Source organism: Neodiprion fabricii, chromosome 7, assembly GCF_021155785.1.
Source record: "Neodiprion fabricii isolate iyNeoFabr1 chromosome 7, iyNeoFabr1.1, whole genome shotgun sequence".
Taxonomy (NCBI): domain Eukaryota; kingdom Metazoa; phylum Arthropoda; class Insecta; order Hymenoptera; family Diprionidae; genus Neodiprion; species Neodiprion fabricii.
The window spans coordinates 22,147,742-22,166,770 of NC_060245.1; the positions used below are offsets into that span (position 1 = coordinate 22,147,742).

At 41.1% G+C, this 19,029-nt stretch overlaps 1 protein-coding gene and 1 long non-coding RNA gene across 11 annotated transcripts in view; one reads left to right on the forward strand and one right to left on the reverse strand.

Moving 5' to 3' along the window:
• Positions 1-19,029, reverse strand: part of LOC124186098 (dystrophin, isoforms A/C/F/G/H-like) — a 315,823-nt gene that overhangs the window by 43,615 nt on the left and 253,179 nt on the right. For all 10 annotated transcript variants that reach the window (XM_046577471.1, XM_046577473.1, XM_046577472.1 and 7 more), the window contains 3 exons: positions 14,813-14,985; positions 8,002-8,146; positions 4,023-4,146 (listed from right to left, as the gene is read on the reverse strand). In XM_046577471.1, the coding sequence (XP_046433427.1) occupies positions 4,023-4,146; positions 8,002-8,146; positions 14,813-14,985 (442 nt within the window). The remainder of the gene's footprint in view (positions 1-4,022; positions 4,147-8,001; positions 8,147-14,812; positions 14,986-19,029) is intronic.
• Positions 1,460-19,029, forward strand: part of LOC124186156 — a 41,081-nt gene continuing 23,511 nt past the window's right edge. The window contains exon 1 of the long non-coding RNA XR_006871569.1: positions 1,460-1,557. This is a non-coding gene — a long non-coding RNA (uncharacterized LOC124186156). The remainder of the gene's footprint in view (positions 1,558-19,029) is intronic.

The window sequence follows — 19,029 nt, forward strand, 5'->3', positions numbered from 1 at the left end:
CTAAACGGACTGCTCGAATTGAGGGAAATCGAATGTTGTTCGAACCGTTCGAAGTGGAGAGAGAGAGAGAGAGAGACGGCGGTCGGTGCTGATTACTAAATACTAATAACCGAGAGGCATCTGGTTTTCATCAGGCTAATGAAACCGGAATGCTGCACGATTCGCGTGGGTTATACGCGATATATTGCCCGTAGCAAAATACCCGGGTGGTGCAGCAAAAGTCCTGACAGTCGATCGGGAATGGATTCTGCAAATCGGACGGATATAGATATAATATCAGTTCGTTTCGTGCAACCGAACCGGTTGATTTTTTTCGCCTATCGAAAACCGCCTTCCATACCTACATGGTATACAATATGTGTGTACGTGTTTTGCGAGTGGGAAGAGGATCGGGGGTGTGGCGATCAGGCGCATAGCTACGCACAGTGATCATAAATCAACATAACGTAAAGCAGATAGCCGGTACCTGGACGAGCCGAAGGTACGAGAGAGATGGAGGGAAAGAGAGAGAGAGAGAGAGAGAGAGAAAGAAAAAGAGAGAGAGAGGGAGAGATCGAGGGAGGGGGAGTTTTCGATGCCGAACAACAACATATACATGAATAACTATAACTGCGTGTAACGGAGTACGAGCGGAAAAAGGAGAAGCGTTTCTGATACCGTTCTTGATTCATGAGACAATTAATTCAACGACGATAATGGATCGCCACCTCTTCGACCGGAACGTTATATCGAGATCTGTGTATGGAAACTCCGTTGTAACTATAACCTGTGCAGGACTCGAACGTGTTTAATCCGTCGAGCAAATACACCCGTTCTCTTCAGATATGCTGATTTCGAAAAACCATTCATCATCGTCCATACGGCTTTAGAGATTTTTGTGATTTATTATCGAATTTTGCCTATTTTTACGCTTGGAGATTTGAAAAATCTGACCTTATGGTTTTGAGAGACTTTCGAAATAACACGTTTCAATTAAATTCAAATCAAAGTTATTGCAACTTGGTTTAGAGTTTTGAAAACTTTGGTTACTTACTGCAGCAAGTAAACAGATTTCAGCAATTCTGTGAAAACTGTTTAATCGTTCGTTTACGGTGCTTCTGAAAACAGAGTGAAGTTTGGTAATCGTAACAATCGTATCTCTCGAACTCCTCTCTGGTAACTGAGATTTTTTACTTGAAAAATTTTTCTAGCCGTGGCTAGAATCCTACAGCGACTATCCTCTTTATCATCCGCTAGACGAGGAAACGGGACCGCGATGATGGCGTATCTGTATCAATATATGCGGTATTCGTACACCCACCTAGGCCAACATCAGCGTTACACAAAGAGGCTTCTGTTCCGGTGTATAACCTACTAGCTGATGCTCGGCTTGCGGCTTTATCCGTTATGGTTATATATGGTATAAGTTTTAGCTAGTTTAACACCGTCTCAGATCATACAACCGAACATTTGTGGTTTCAGGACTTGGGATTACATACAACCGCCTGGAAATTGCAGTTGTTGTCGTTTGCTATTGAGGACAAAAATTCTGCACGGTTCAACAAACGACGCAGCGTGGTAAGTCAGAGATGCGTGCTAATCATTTTTATATCTGTAGATGGAAATTTTGAGATTTTTTGACGAAAATTTATTCCTTCGAACTCCAACTCGGGAACTCGGGAACTGCAGAAAAAACGTTAGGGACAAAATTCACCGTCAATATTTATTTACATTTCGAAAAGTGAGAAAAATAAATTTACCCCCCACCCGTCGGGAGGCGAAAGTCGCCTTGAGAGAGGTCGGAATAGGTGCAAGTATTTCATTCGGAATGTCGGGATCAGGTACAGAGGACGTGCCTTACAAACAGATGAAAACTGTTGAATGGCTTGGTTTAGCGATGGTCCGCACGTTCGTTTGATTCAATCGTGTAATACCTTTGCTACATGTGAGGCTTTTCCCAGAATCTGAGCTATACACGACGAAACTTTGCTTAGCTGTGATTCGCGGTGGACGGTTAGAAATTCACTCCGTAGAGTGAACCGATCGTTGTGAAAAATGATTTGAAATATTTTTCTATCGATCGACTTTTTTTTACCCACGTCAATGAATAATTCAGTTTCATTGAAAAATGTAATAATTGAGCTGAATTTAAATTCGTAAATCAAAGTTTTTCACTGTTGCGTGCGGTTTTAATTTTCAGAACGGAATTCCGTTAATCCCGCAAGCCGATTACTCGCGTGACCGTAATGTAATGCGTTTTGCGTTACTTCAGGCGCCTGTACACGACGAACTAGAATCAAGCCGTATGCAGCCTGAAACGCAGTCTTGTATGCGGGGCTGCATAACGCGAGGGGTTTGGATAATTTTTATGCAGTATGAGACACGTTTTTTTGACAATTAGGTATACGTATACCTGAAAGATTTCTTCAATCGAAGTTGAAAAATTTCCGTCGCAACGAACGTGAAAACTTTATTTCTGTTCCATTCTCTTCGCCTCTCAACGATGAGAATATTATTACAAAGAGTTCCATATCTGAATTTAATATCTCGCACGGAAGAAAACGTCGCGACTCGACACGTGGTATATTGAACGAAAGAATCGAACTCGTGAGTATTAATATAAAAATCTGGTATCCGTATACTTTTTATCGACTTTTCATCCATTGCATTAGCTTCTTTAAAGTGTTAGGCGATATTATTCTTATTCCGAAACTCTCAAGAGACGCGCAAAACGCCGCGGCGAACCTTATTCGGGAATTCCTCTGATCCCCGTCGAATTCGAGCCGTGTTATCAAAGTGACAACGATGGTCTAATTGGCTGGTTGAGCGAACGGGATATTAGCCGCAAATTCTCCCGAGAAGGGTAAGCCTCGAGATGTTGGCGCGTAGCCCGCGTGGCTGCATTTCAAATCCTGGAACCTCAGCACGGTAGACCCAAGGGATTAAACGATGAACAGTCATCGTGCCACAGTGGCCAAGTAAGCGCAGTGGGTGCAGGGTTGCGGTGAGGGACGATGTACATTATATCAACGGGTATTGATTTCATTCGCCTCGACACAAGAGTCGGATATACCTGTAAACGGGGTCCTGCTAATTCGCGGAAAAAGAATTTCGCGAGTTCGCGTAAACGGACGAATTTCTGCACCGGTGATGTGATTAAATTAAGTGATTAAATTTGTTGAAATAAAAGGGGGAAGATTGAGAAGCAGAAAAGAAAATGGAAAGAAGAACGACAACAATCTCTCTTGGGGATGGAATTGTATATAGCCGTATAAAAACCCGCTTTCTCTCTGACTGACGCGTAAAATCCTTCGGAGTATTTAATTAAGGTGAAAAGTTACAGTTTGGGTGGGTGTGAAGTAAAAGCATTAAAAAAAAGAGCGAAAAAAAAGAAGAAAAAAAAAAGGAAACAGAAGAAGAAGTTGGATAATCCTTCGAGCACTTGAGCATCTAACTAATGGATCAAGCTGTCAAATTGTGAATTAAAAAGAAAAAAAAAAAAAAAATGGAAACCGAAAAGAAATAGAGAATTCGGAGTAAAAGAAATGCTGCAGAATTTTTGTAAGACGTTTCTTCGGATGACTGAGAAGGACGTGCCGGTACTTAGTCGGGGTTTAAGTGTTTACGGAGGGATCAAAATATCTCTCTCTCTTTATTTCAGTCACGTTCGCCAAGGGTGTCGGGCTGACTGTGCCTTCTGGATTTTTCATGTCGCAAAGAACTTCGCAGCTCTTTGGAAAATAAAAATAATAATTTTAAGATTTAAAAAACAAAAAACAAAAAAAAAAAAAAACCATCTTATTCAAGTAAGAAACACGCTTCGTCACTCCGCTTATAATTCGTTTTTCGCACGCTTATGCATGGATGAAGGCAATTTTGTATCCTTAATTCCTGGCAAATCATTTTTTGACCGTTTGTAATGACATCTGGGTTGAGTATATTCGGATATTTATGTCTTTTAAATATTTTCCCCGATACTTTTTACCAGTCGTTTTAGCTCGTATTAATCAAAGTGACGTTAGTCAATGACGTTAATTGCTCACCTTCTGAGTCGGAGGTGTCGGATAGCGGAGGTTCGTTGGCGATGTACTGTCGACCGCTCAACAAATTGCTCTCGACAACCGGCCGCTTGTCTTCCAGCTGTCGCCTGAAACCGCGATGATCATCCTGAAACAAGAAAGAGGATTTAAAGGATTTCTTTAAAATCTCTGAGCTTTAATTTCCCGGTCGTTGCGAGGTTATCGCTGCGTGTACGTATTACACGTATAATATAATATTATGAGCTAAGTGACACGTAATTCAGGAATTATACCGTATGCGCTGGTACGATGTGCGGCTTCGTAATTAAACTTGGAAGATCAGCAGAGCAGGAAAAACGGCGAGAGATGCAAGGCTCGAGAGGCGGCCAAGCTGCGCTTTGACGATATTATGACGACGAAGTGGGGTGAAAAATGCTGTAAAAACTAGAAACAAAAAAAAAAAAAAAAAAGAAAAATGGAAATTCACCACACGGAGAACCTAACGTCCATAAACCGGTTCAAGACTAACCGAAAGACGCTTCGCACACGGCGTGCATGAACCATAAAAGAGAAAAAAAAAAAAAAATTACGACCCTCGCAGAGTGACGAGGTGTTCGGAGCCCTAAGGAAGAACGCGGCATCTACAAGAGTTAAATCAGAATAAACGGCAGATAAAGTTTGTCGAGTGCGAGAGAGAAGGGAGAACGAAGTGTTCTAAATCCTGGCTGACTGCTAAAGCCACGAATCAATTCCGTTCAACTGTACCCTTGGGGATCAAGAGGAGTCCTCGAAGAGCCGTGCAGCATCTCTTACCTCGCGACGATCAAAGCGAGTGAGAAAAAGTAAAAACGAAATTGAGTGGGGCGAGAGGGAGAAGAGGGTGAGATATTTTACACGGGCATTGGTATGAACCACCCTTCTCTTCGCCCCCACAAGACTTTAAATAATATCGGTGGAATAATGACGCAAAGAAGCACTAAGTGCCTCACTCGTCTCTGTACGGACACTCTCGACGACTTATACACGAAAAGTGAAATATGGGACCGGCAGGTGGTTGTTCAGGCAAGGTCGGAGCTTTTTCCTCTGAAGTAGGTATACCTCGAACGAATTTAACCGCCCCACGTATAACCGACTACTTTTCTCGCACACTTTCTCGACCTCCTTTAAATATAGACATGCCTGTATACGCCGAGGGACGAACGTTCTCTCGAAATTCCTCGACGTTTTTCGGCCAGAGCTTAATACCGAAAGGTGGACGATGCAGAAGGTGCTCGCGAGTGTTGCGGGACCTTGAAGGGTACCGGAATACCCTAACCTAGTCTAACCCAACGTAGCAGAATTCGCGTGGATGAAGAGGGTAGGCGGTTCGGTTACAAGGCTCGTTTGTTACGCGGCTAATATATTATTCACAAAGCTCATGATCGGTGTTTAAACGCTTAAACAAGGGACACCTGGTGCACCGTAGGCGCGGGCGTACCAAGATGAGCGGATAGTGGAAGTCTACCTATATTTATTCGTAGATTAGAGGGGATCTTCTTCGCAAACACATTCAACGAGGCAAGGTATAATAATAATAATAATAATAACAATAACAACAACAACGGAGGAGGAGGAGGAAGTCGTTTATAATACTCGGAGAGTTCGGAAATGGAGCCTGATTTACGTTTCCTCGATCATTGTATATGTTATATATGTATACCACATGTATATTTGACTGATGGATGAGAGGAGGAGGAGGAGGCCTTAGCGAAGGTCAGCTTCACGGATTTGTCTAGAAACGGGCGAGGAAACAGTCGGGCTTAACGCTTGCTCCTCTTTAACGTCGGCGATCAATATGTGTGTGCGTCCTCAGACCCCGGTAGCTCACTACACCATGATCTATACAATCGCTCGTGCAACCTACAACGTGTATAGATCCGTCCAGGGTACCGATTGTTCCGAAATTCGCGGCATCGCAGAGCATCCATTCCTGCTGGTCGGGTTGGTATCCATGCTAAGCAGTTCCTTGTGTCGGAACGGAACCTCCATCACCGTAACGTAATCTCGACCGGCGTACAGGACGTGTTATACCTAACCAATTACACGGTATGGTTTGAATTTCCTTATCTGGTTTACGCCACACGAGCTTGTTCTTCCGTGGCTGTACATGTCGAACTCATATGCTGAACCGGAAACACTGGGATACACGATTCATATCATTCGAACAACGACCACTCATACGACGCTTTTACAGAGCTTAAAAGTTTACGCCATTGATTTTTTGTCCCGTAATTTATTTGGGGTATGCAGAAACCAGAATCTGTTCAACTACCTGGCTTTGAAAACGAGATATCCAAGACTGTGACTTAAAATTGGAGAACCGGATAAGGCTTGGTTTGATCTTTTAACATTACCGAAGTAGGCTGGTTCAAGGTCAAGTCTTTTCAATTTACTGGTGTAATTGCGGTTTCGGGTCACTTGATCAGGGTTCAACTGATCGTTTGTCGAACAGTGTATACCTAAAGTTGATGCAAAGATGGCATCAACTTCCAATAACGTCCGTACATGTGACGAAGTCGAAGAAAACTTATGTCCTGATGACGATTTCGAGATGTTCAATCCAAACTTATCCATGTTGGATTCCGTCAAACTTCAAGCCCTGACAATAGACAATAGACAACGACGAAGATGGGATCAACTTCCAATAACATCTTCACATAACGGACTCGGAGAAAATTTGTATCCCGATGACGATTTTGACATATTCAATCCACACTTATCCACGTTAAATAGCATCAAACTTGTGACAACAGACAATGAGGAAGTAAAGAACGGAGTCGATCCGGGGACGAGAGAAGAGGGTGACAATGTCTAACCAACTTGCCGGTTGTAATTTTAGCGGCGTAGAGCTGCAGGTGGCAATTACGCCGTGAGTTACCAAAAGCGCATCTCTTCCCTCGTTTGACATGCATCGAGTGGTCTGCGTGTATGCACACTGTATCGTATCGAGGTTGCATGTGGATCGACGCGCACGCGCATTAATTAGGTCGTTCGGTCCCTCGGTCCATGGACAACGTATCCTCGACCATCGGCAGCATCACCCACGCCTGTCCAAGATGGTAACTCAATATTGGACCCTCGTACGTCCGCCCCTTGGCTCCGAGGGTGGGCCTCCTGCTCTAAGCACCTAGTTACTGCTTAGTTGCCCGTATAATTGTCCGCACCTTCCTCGCTACCAAGTTTCCTCGTCGTTTCCTGCACGCTCACGTCACGCGGCAACAACATCAGCTGAAAGTGCACGACGGTGGCAATTGCACTTGGATACGTCATTCGGGTGCAAAATTTACTCCACCTTTCAAAGTCGATTTCACCATCTTAAGGACCGGTAGACCGGAACCTCTGGAACGGATGTTGGGACGAGGAGGAGAAATCACGTTAGAAAAATCTGTAGTAGTGTTTTCTTGTACCGATGATGGTGAACATGAATGAAATAACATCTTTATTGTATAATGGAAACTAATTGGAGCAAACTTGGAACGTTTGGATTGGAAAAAGATTTCTCAAATTCACGATATCTTAGGGGTTTTTTTTTTTTTTTATTAGAGAGTGACGTTTAATCGGTATTCGTCACTATTTGCACAGATAATAATGGTGTTGTTTTTCTAAACGGTTTTTCCCTCTAACCTAACCTCAACGATCTGATTGTTTTTTTTTATATATATATATATATACGTATTGGTATACAGCAACTGGGTAAAACGAACTGAGGTAAAAAAAAATGCCGATAAATAGTAAAAAGAAGGGTGAAAATAAGAGGTAAAAAAAAGTGCTGACCGTCGCGTCATTTGTCGAACGATTTTCTCGCCTTTATCGTTTCCCATATAGACGGGTTTTCGGGGTTTCTGGGCGGGTTAAAGGTGACGGATGCGAAAGGCGGTTCGGAAAAAAACGAGCAGGGATGGCAGAGGGAGATATAAAATGAAGAAAGAAAAGGGTTTCACTTTATTTGAAAAGGAACACAAACCTGCTGCTTTTGCAGGGCGGCTATGTCGCCGCAAACTGGACCCAGTCCGGTCAGCTCGGTGTCCTTTCTGATAACCCATTCGATAAGTTCCCGCAGCGAGAGGAGCAGAGCGTTCCAGTGTTCGGTGTTGCTTTCCAGGCGGTTTCTGCAACAGCGCAAAAAAAAAAAAAAAAAGTATGAAATTTTCCACCTTCTCCAGTGTTGGGTATAGAAAAATGGACAAAAATTGCGAAACTAGATCTGTTTTTCTTCTTCTTCTTGTTCTTCTTTTTCTATGTATTCTCATCATCGTCACCGTAAAACGTTGATGCAGATATAATACATGACGTTGTATTTTAGTCGCAATGATTTTCGCGGAGGGTAAAATAACGCGTAAAAAACATCGGGTTGATAAACTGCTTCGCACATTGCTATTATTATACATTTCTCGTTTTTGTACATACATACATACGTCGCTTTCCAACCTCCGGCAAGGAGTAAGCACAAACCTACATATGTGGTGGAGATATAATGTATTATACGAGAGAGAGTGAATAGATTTATATTCAACTATTGTGTCGGCCCCATCTTGTCCGTGTTACAAAGTTTGTTGTGCCGCGTATTCTCACGAAAACGGTGTGATAAAGACGACGCTTGGCACGGAGGAAGGCAGGTATCAGTCTCCTCGCTGCTGGTAGAGGAAAACGAAAATTTTTCGCGACGATTTTTCTCCTTCTTCCACCGAGCTTTTCATACATTTTTCATACGTTTCTCAAAAATTGTTACATTTTAGTACGGTGGCGGGATATGTTTGGCAACTTTTATCTTTATTGCCTTCGGCAAGATTAACGTGTGGTGAGAATTAAAAAAAGAAAAAAACACACACACCAAGAGACTATTGGAATATAAATTTGAGAACTTTGAAGATGAAAAAATAATCTCTATGTCTTTGCAGCACGGACAATTAACAATTCGATTAACAATGTATAATTTGTAGATATAACAAGAAGAAGGTATTATTTTTCATTCTTTGCATTAGTTTTCAGAAGGATGAAAGAAGATTTCACGATATTTCAAAGAGTCCGAAGTATCTTACATTTTATTCCGTGTCCGAGGCTTTGTCCTCTTTATTCTTTTCTCTCTCTTCCTTTTAATCTCATTACTCGTTCATTCTTTGTTCTATTTTCTTTTCTTTATTTTTTTTTTCTGTTCCACATACCGACGAGAGGTCAAAGAGTCTCGACTCGGTATTTTGCCGTAACTACAAACGATTTTCCCTTCATTTTCATTGTTTCCTTTTACTTTTTTTTTTTTTTTTTTTAAATCCATTTATCTTTATTGCTGGCAAACGAATACATATATACGTAAATATACATACCTATAATACATCAAGTATCGGTGAAACTGTCGCGAGTAATTTTCAGAATATGAAAATGGTGTGCGGGGGATGACGATGGGGAAACTTTTTGATTATAACAGGGGGAAAAGAAAGAGAGACAGATCGAGGGAGGGAGGGAGGGAGGGGAAGGAAGAGCCAGAGTCGTTCGCAACTGGCTGCAGAGATTAAGGATAATTAAAACATTCCGGTGTTTGAGCTACGGTCGCTAAAGTAGACAAAGTGAATGTGCCCACCCGACTACTGCTTATGGGTGTTCATCCCTTTGCAGGATTACCCTTACAAGCGTATATTACGTACACGTATATGTATACGTAATATATATATATATATATATATATATATATATATATACATGTACGTGCTTTGAACCGTTAAGACCGATTTTCGTCATATCGGATTCCTCCCAGTTCGAGAATTACGACGTTTTATAATCGCCCGATCGTCGTGATCGAGTGAGACCGTTGAGTTGAAAAGATTCTCATTCGAGGCAACGAATCGTGCAACATTTTTATAATCATGCTTCCGTATTTCTAAAGCCGCGATATTTGTCGAAAGTTGAAGTAGACGAGAAATAAAAGTGAAAGAAAAAAACAATCCTACGCAATGATTCTTCCATTCGTAATATCGAAAGCTTTCGATTCTTCTACGTCTATGTTTTCATAAATCATGAAGGAATAGAAAAGCTCGATCGCTGTAAAAATAATCGTGCTAAAATCATTAAAAATTGAACAGAGTGGACTACTGTAGAAGAATTTTTGTGGTCGGTTTGGAAATTTGATGCCTGCAATGGTTGGATTCGCATCAGAGATATTACGTATTGAATTGACATCGGATATTGTTGAACCGATATCGGATATTGCGTTGCATCGAATCGCGTCAAATTATTATAATTCCGTACAGAATTCTACACCAATTTTTTCTTCCAGGATTGATATTTGCGATTAAATTTTGATTCCCGGTTGTTTGATACCGTTCCCCGAATTTGACACGACGTTGGACAAGTTCTGGTTCTACGATGTTACTACTCTCTACCCAGGTTTCTGGTTTGAGATCAAAAGGGCCGAGCGGGCTTGTTGGCAGTGGTTTTGAGAGGAAAATTGCTGCTACGGCTAGATTAGACGAGTAGGAGAGCTTCGGGGTTGAAACTCGGTGTGACCCACTAGGCGAACTCCTTGAGAAAGGGAGAGAGAGAGAGAGAGAGAGAGAGAGCTGAGAACCTAGACTCAGAATCCCTTTTGTTCCTGGCAAAAACCTCATTCTCATCAAACAAACAGGCAGCTGCTGAGATGTTCTCATCTCCCTCAAAAATGCCACGTGACGAGTTACTGCTGGTACAGTTTATATATATATGTATATAAACCAGTTTTGATCCTCTAGCTTCTGGTTTCCTCGCCGGTCAGAGTCTTCGCCTTCTTCTTCTTCTTTATCTTCTTTTTTTTTCTACCGCTCGATTTCGCACGCCGGAAATTTGAAATTTCAGTACGATCTCAGACCGCGACCCTCTTAGAAAATCCTTCTTTCCAATGGACGCGTGTCTGATATGATATGTATGTATATATATATATATATGTGATGCACGTTGTGAATTTTTCGGAATCTATGCTGCTCGTGGCTGAATAATGTATACCTCAGATACATATTTTATGCATATATATATATATATATGTATATAATAAACACGAGGAGATAAATCGGCGATGAAAATTCCTCACATCTCAAACTCACCATGTGGAATTTTCACCGCTCTCTGTGAAATTCAATATTCCGACGAATATTCTGGAAACTGATATTTTGTTTCACACTTCGCGCTTACCTTCAGCCTGGCAGAAATTCGAAAACACACGAAACCCATTTCGTATAAGCGATTTCAAAGGCCGTATAAGAATTTTGCGAAACTGTATATCGCTGTTGAAAATTTTTTTACCGAAAGTTTCTATACTGTATTTAGAAGTTTTATTCGAACGAATATACGGAACAGCGAATTAAACATACGTTCGCTGTTTGTTCTATTTACAAATATAATAAATTTACCACACAATTTAGTGAATTGAAAAATTTTCATTGTAAATTTACGTCGCTGTGCTGATTTAGTAAATTGACAACTTTTTTGTACAGTAAATGTGTAGTAAATTCCGAATTATTTTTAACAGTGTAGTAGAATTTTTCTTTCACTTCACACACACACACACACACACACACACACACATATTGCACGAATATCTTGGCGAACTGTTGAATCTTCCCAAGCGCAAAGCTTTCCAATTTTTCTGCTCACCCTTCTACAATCTTCTTTTCCTTATTCCCGCCCTCTGAATCCTTGGATAATACAGCGCGCTTTGTTATCGGAATACACGCTATCTTTTCGGTGTGTTATACACGTAGTTTACACTTTACAGAAAGGAATTGTTGATCGCGTTGCGAAACGTTACGTGCAGGTATTCGTGGATTCGGTAGTCACGCATCTGCAGCAAGAGGAAGCGGGTTTGAGCTTTTCCCTCTCTCTCCCTTTTTTTTTTCGTTTCGTTTCGTTTTTCTTCTCAAATTTTATGGTCTCATGGCTATTGGCACTTATTCAAGGCTTTTCTCCTGCAATACGTTCGAGCACGTTATAAATATAGGAATTTACGATCGCATAAAGATAATGCAGCGTTCGAACGGAGGTCAATATAAGCTTGCAGTTTAACGTTGCCTTACGAAAAATTGTTTTCTTTATTTTTTATCCAGATGTCGGAAAAGAAACAAGCTACAGCTAGATGCTGGCGGATGCTTGTTATCGGACCTTTCAAATACGAATCTCTCGTACGACGATCAATCGCGGGTATGAAACCGTGTCCGCGAAATTTTCCTCTCACGTTTAATTATTCCTCGAAATTTGTGTTCGCAGTTAATTCACGTTAGACACTCAAAGGCTGCTGTTCCAGCTGCAAGCTGACGTGGAAAACGACGACGACGCGGATAGAATAGCTGGGTGCTAGTGGAGAGTCGAGGGTCGTTTTTGGGGTGGTTGATTAAACGTGGCGATAAGCTGTTTTCGTGACAAAATGCGAATTCTCGGTTTGCCGGATAGGCTGCAACGGTTTACCCTCGCCGAGGTGACGGTGTGTGCTGTAATCCACTCCGTGGCCACGTTACGCAAACGTAAACGGAAACGCAAACGCCCCGCCTACTCTTTTCCCCGATTATAGTTTACACGCGTACGCGCTAAATTCGTCCGCGATATAAATTGATACCCTTGAATTTATAACCTCGGTACCAAATGCTCGTAAACGTTTTTTATATCTACATTTCCGCCAAAGCACGCTGCGTCTATTCGGTTGTTCGTCGTTCCGTTTATCTTTCGCGATCTACACTCGCAGTTCGAGCCGTCTAGTTTCCCGCGAGGGGGAAGGAAGACACAAAAAAAAAATGAACAAATTAACTGCAGTTACTTTCCTTCAAGCACGGAAATTGCATTCGTTTAACTGACGCGAAGAGACTGAGCCGGGTTGAAATTCCGAATTTAAAAAGTTTCGAAAGCGATGAATTCTGAATTTTTTGGTGGTGAAACTTGATGTAGAGAAATCGAACATCAAAGTTTCGTATCTTCACTTCAAGTTTCGCCACGAAATAATTCGGAATCAACCACATTCGAAACTTTTCAAACAAGTTCTTTTCCGCATAATAAAACTAAACAAATACTCGATTAATCTACGGTAAGATTCAGATGTAAAAAAAAAAAAAAAAAAAAAAAAAACTGAAAATCATCCATCTATCTTTTCTTCAATTTCCTAAAATTCCCGAGCTTGCGAAGCATCATCGGCGCAAATAAAACTTTTAGTTTTTCAGCCTCTCGGAGAATTTCAATTCCGAGTGAAATTTCTCGACTCCGAATACTTGTGTCATAATAGAATGGTAAATACCGACTCACCAAAGACCGTACTCTCATCCGAAATCGTTTAAAGCTCGTCCACCCGGACACGATTCCATTCTTTTGAGTAACCGCACCGAGTGGAAACGGCTCACCGACCAACCCGGCTGCGCCCTTATTCAACCCGCTGATTGCAATCAGCCGGTGAACTTCTGGCGAACCTTAGGTTAATTAATCGCGACTGATTGCTCGACGTGATCATTCTCGAGTCGCTGCCGACTGCTGACTCGCGGATCCGCAGTCGATATGAAAATTTTTCTCACATTATACGTATATTTAAAAGCGCATGAAAATCGACTTGGTGAAAATCAAGGGTGTGTATGTATATATGTATATGTATATGTATATGTACGCATACGTATATGTATACATCACGTGGGATCAATGGTTCGGATATCTCTCTTTACCCACCACCCCCTTCTTCGCTGGATTTTAATCTCATCGTAATTAACGTCCACCGCACTTTTTGTCAGCATTTTTATACTTTTGTTTTCTTCTCTTGTTCCTTTTTTTTCTTCGGTCACAGTTTTTTATTCGTATAATAATGGTACAATGCACGATAATATACATGGAAAATTGAAGCATTGTTTTCTTTCTTTTTCTTTTTTTTTTTTACTATTTTTTCTTCTTCTCGCACGGTCGTTGCACCGCCTTTGAAAAGCGGAAAAAGAAGACGCGCAGCCGCCGGGGAGAATCTCGCAGAGGCTTATCTCGCGATCAACGTTAAACTCGCTCTAAACGATCCGCGCGGTCCTCTTTGTATTTTCTCCCTTTATCTCCGTCCTCTCCCTTTACCTTTCCTTTCCTTTCCTTTCCTTTCCTTTTACCCTTACCCACCTTTTTACCGCAATCCTTTTCCTGCTCCTGCAGAGATCTTTATTTCGGGAGGATTAGAGCGTAGATACATACCCTTGTACCCTTGTACCCTTTACTTGCTATAAGCGCAAACCTACAGTATAGTCTGCGATCTACAGAGTAAGCCATCACTTAATAAGGAGGGATCCCTTCTCTTTTCTTTCGTTTTCATTCTTTCCATTCCTGCACCATCAGCAGCAGCGGCTCCTCTCGCAGATGTTACAGAGATTTTTACTAGTCGATATTATACAACGACGAATCGCGGGCGTAATCGTCGAGAAAAATTCTCTACTTGTTCCTACAACCGATATATATATATATATATACTAAATCGACCTGCGTCCAATTTCTCGCCTCATTGCCGATCGTTTTCACGTCGCCATTCGTATTACACAACATATACCCCATGTAAAATATTACTACAGAGAAGTGCGCGAATGTCTGTAAACTATTTTTTTTATTTTTTTTTAATATTCTTTATTCTTATCTCTGTATTTATCGAGGCAAATATTTTTTTTTTCGTATATTACAGTGTAATAAAATTTGAAACCCCGAGTTTGGTGAGATTTTGCGGCAAAAAGTGTCCGATCGTGATTCGACCAAGAGTATGAAATGGTTTTACGCTGACAATACACGTATCCGTGCGTAAATTAAAAAAAAAACTATCGTACCTTATAGCCATGCTTTTTGCCTTGAGGTGATGCCATCGCTGGTTCATTTCGTCGAGACGATGTTGCAGCATTACCGCGTCATCCTGACTAGCCAATGAGCTTAAAAGCTTCCTTCCAGTACCGTTCAACGAGGCGTAGACATCTCGGTGTGTTTCTATTTCCGACTGAAGATCCTGAATCAAAAAATGATGAAAAAAAATCACAAAATTAATTTTAAAAAAATCACAAACTTTCATTCACACACTATGTTATATAATGACATGTAATGTACAAAGAAACGTGAGTTTTTCCTTTTCTTTTCAGCAACCTCGTCTTATAATGTCAAGTCAATGTGAAATTTTTTTTACCAAATTTGAAGAGAAAACATATCTTATTCCTTACTCGAGAATAAAAACTGATCATCGCGCGAGTCACACCAAAAAAAAATAAATAAATTGTGCGATTTTTTATTTGTTATTTTTTTTTTTTGAACTCGTTCGTCTTATACTTGATGTATTATTTCATTTTCCGTTCATTTTTATCGTACACGTTGTTTCAAAGAGACCGTGACGTTTTGGTCCACGGTTGGCGGTACACTGATTGTTAGTTGCTGCCTCCAGCCGCTTCTTCACCGAAGTAAAGTGAAGTTCTTGCAGTAGCAAAACAGCACTACCACCACCACCACCACCACCACTACCAGCTCGTAAATTTGTTGCGAAATTAGACAGTTTGTTTTAAGATACGTTAGACCGTTTGCTCTCCCGTTTACCGCAACTTTATTATAAGCAACATTTACCCTCAAGACGTTTCAAATCCTCCGTCCAACTCGGTATAACTGTTATTGTTATTTTTCGGTGAATGTAAATTTGATCATCGCGATTCACCGACGTCAACCAGCCAATCTCCCAAGTTTTTCTTCATTCATGGTTATTGGCACGATTTTCGAAGCAGAAATCATTGTTTTTTATCATATTTTTTTTTTTTTTTTTTTTGTTTCTTCTCATTCAGGCGAGGCAACGATTTTCGAGCAGCAGAAAATTGTGTCACTCGCGATTTTCAACCCGCAGCGGCATGTATGCATCCGTGCATCGTCATTCGGAGGGACACAGAATTCGAAGTTTCGTTTCCGTCACGCATTTAACGCGCGTTGTTCTCCGCCGCAGGCGGGCTCTGCTGACGTCAGCTCCGTTTACACGAACGGAAACGACACCCGATACATATATATATATATATATATATATATATATATATATACATATACATACGCGTATACATATACACTGTATCCACCCCGTGTTGTTGCTGCAGTTTTCACCTCGAAATCGTATTACGTAGACCGTACGTGTCAAAAGCGCGCGCAGAGCGTGTTGCTATGAAGGAAAGAGAGACAGAGAGAGAGAAGGAGAGAGAAAAAATGGAAACGAAAATAGCAAAAATGAAAAGCGAGGGAAAAGGGACGCAGTTGCTGAGTCAGAAAACTAACGCGTTTCGATTTTTCATTTTACGTTTTTTTACGTTTACGCTTCTTTTCTTTTTTTTACCTCTCTCTCTCTCTCTCATTGTTTCTTGCGAGGTTGAATTCCGTGTGACGTCAATGCGTGCATCGTTGAATTTTTTATAAAAAAAAAAGCCACTATTTCAAACATAAGGATTGTAAATAAAAGCATGTGATAATCTGTGATAATTCGTGTGATATGTATTTTGAAAATTGAAATTCTTCAAAGTATGTAATTATAAGATCACTAGTCAGGAATTTTTCTTTCAATGTTTCTTCGAATACCTAATAACAGACGTAACGTTGCAAAGTTCAATCTCGTGTTTATCTACTTCATTTTTCTTCCCATCATTCATTCCGTGTGCGTGTAAATTTTTTTACAAACTAAACGCATAATTTTTCCTCCCCCCTTTATGCGAGAACCACCAGCCGTTGACGAGATATTTTTATTTTTTTTTTATCCTGATGCTGCACCTGCACTTGCCAAGTTTTCATTTCGGCGGTGCTTCGGGTAGGAAGAGTCGATAATTTATTTAACGCTTCGTTTGTATTTATGTGCAAGCACCCCGACCCGCTAACCAATTGTCACATATGGCGCTTTGACTGAGTTATGGGGATGGCGCGAGTTGCGACGGTTGAAATGTAAAAATTAAGAAAAAAAAAAAAAAAGGACCATTTCGAATTTTCACTATTTATATATCTTGCCAATTTTTTTTTGTATTCTTTATTTTTTTTTTTTCGTCACTTCGTTTTATATTCAAATACAATTTTTTGTCTGCAATATCGTTGCTTGTTATTTTTTTTTTTTTTATTTTATGTCGGTACCGAGAAGAGAAACGGATTTCGCAACGTTTTCGCAATAACCTTTCTTTCTCCCTGACTCTGAATTCACGCTGCGGATGATTTTATAATCGAGGAATTGAAATCACAGAACGCGAATTATCGAACGGTACGATGATCGATTACACCGAGAGAATTTCGAAGCTTTTCGTGCCTGGTCGAACCGCGATTTCGATTTTTCCGAAAGGCGTCAAGTGTGTCGAAGGAAAAGTTGCCAACTCTTTCTCTCTGTTCAGCAATTTGTACGTATGAATTCTTTTTCTTAATCTTTTCAACGAACGATTTTATTCAGGGATATTTTTTTTGCCGAATATTGCGAATGAAAAAATGATCTTCGACCGCAAACCAACGCTTTTCTTGTATCTAGGCCACCGAAGGTGATGAAAAGTAATTATGGGCAAAAATGGAAAAACAAATAACGCCGTGTCTCGAGACTGGAAAAGAAGACTAGATACGGATCTACGAGGTTTCTCTAACGCGTTTCCGTTGCCTAGAGAGAGAGAGAGAGAGAGAGAGAAAGAGCGGGAGGGGGAGGAGGTAGAAACGCGGTTTCTTAGCCGGGCTAAAACGTTTCTCTCAAGTATTTTGGGACAGTGGGAGATTTAGGGGCGACAAGAAACCGCAGAGGAGCTTTTAATCAATGTCTTGGTTGCGGTACAACGTCTTCCGTTACGATCTCATTCGACCCGTGCGAGAATTCGGAGACGACGACGAAGACGTCGACGAAGACGACGACGTAGACCAAAAAAATTCTCGTTGAATCGCGGGGCGAAAAAAACACTTTGATTTTTTGTTCCTCGTGTCGTTCGGTTTAATTTGTTTGAAATCAGGAAAGGTAGGGAAGAAAGGTAAGAAAGATTAAAAAAGAATGAAAGAAAGAAACAAACAAACTCGACAAACGTCGAACGATGAAATTACCACGCCGATTTTCAGATCTTTACCGAGATGTTACGCCGTTTCACTTTGTTTACCTGTTCGAAGTAACGAAGATCCGCTAGAAGGGCGTAGGAAATGTAGATGAAACGAGCGTCCTCCCTCAGGTTTCCTCCCCTCCTGCATCCCGAGGAGTTCGCCAGTCCCTCGTTCCTGGGGGATCCCCGCCACCTCTTCCTCAGGGATCCCCCGGGCCAGGTGGCCCCCTTCGGAAACTCACCACAATAATCCACGATAGTGATTTTTCTCACGTATTTCCCTCCATCACACGCAGCCTTCCCTCAATTTTCTTATCCAGTTGCCCGATTCCTTCGAAATCCCTCAACGCCGCTACGCCGACACGACGAATGATTCGCCCGAGCTTATTTATTATTATATCCTCGAGTCTCTTCTTTTTTTTTTATTTTTTTTTTTATTTTTTTTTTTTTTTTTATTTCAATTTTTCTCTCATCACAAACGTGGAAACGGTGATCGAGTAATCTCTGATTGTCTACGACGATGCAAAGCGCAAATTTTTCACTTCAACAGGGTTCACACAAGATTGTCCGATGTAAATCCTTGTAACAGGTGTTTTTTTTAAACGCTTATTACCGCTGTTTTTTTTTTTCCACTTTTATCCTTGGAAATTTTTCACTGTTTTATTTACACGTTTTTGCAAAGAAACGGAACGAAAGCAAAAAAAAAAAAAAGGAACAAATAATCCAGCTCACTCGACGAAACAAACGAGAGTAAAAATTATTCCCGACCGGTGACCAACGGCCAGACTGCGGGATGATATAACAGAGGGATGCTTGGCACATGGAAGACGATATCATCAGTTATCCGATAATCCTGAGTTACGTGCGTGGAATGTGAAGGATGGAAGGGCGAGAGAAGGGTGCTTTCGTACACGTAACCGAGGAATCTTCAACATTGGGCAAAACACGTTTCGTGCTGCTGGTATTTAATGCCTGCATGTCCGAATACCTCT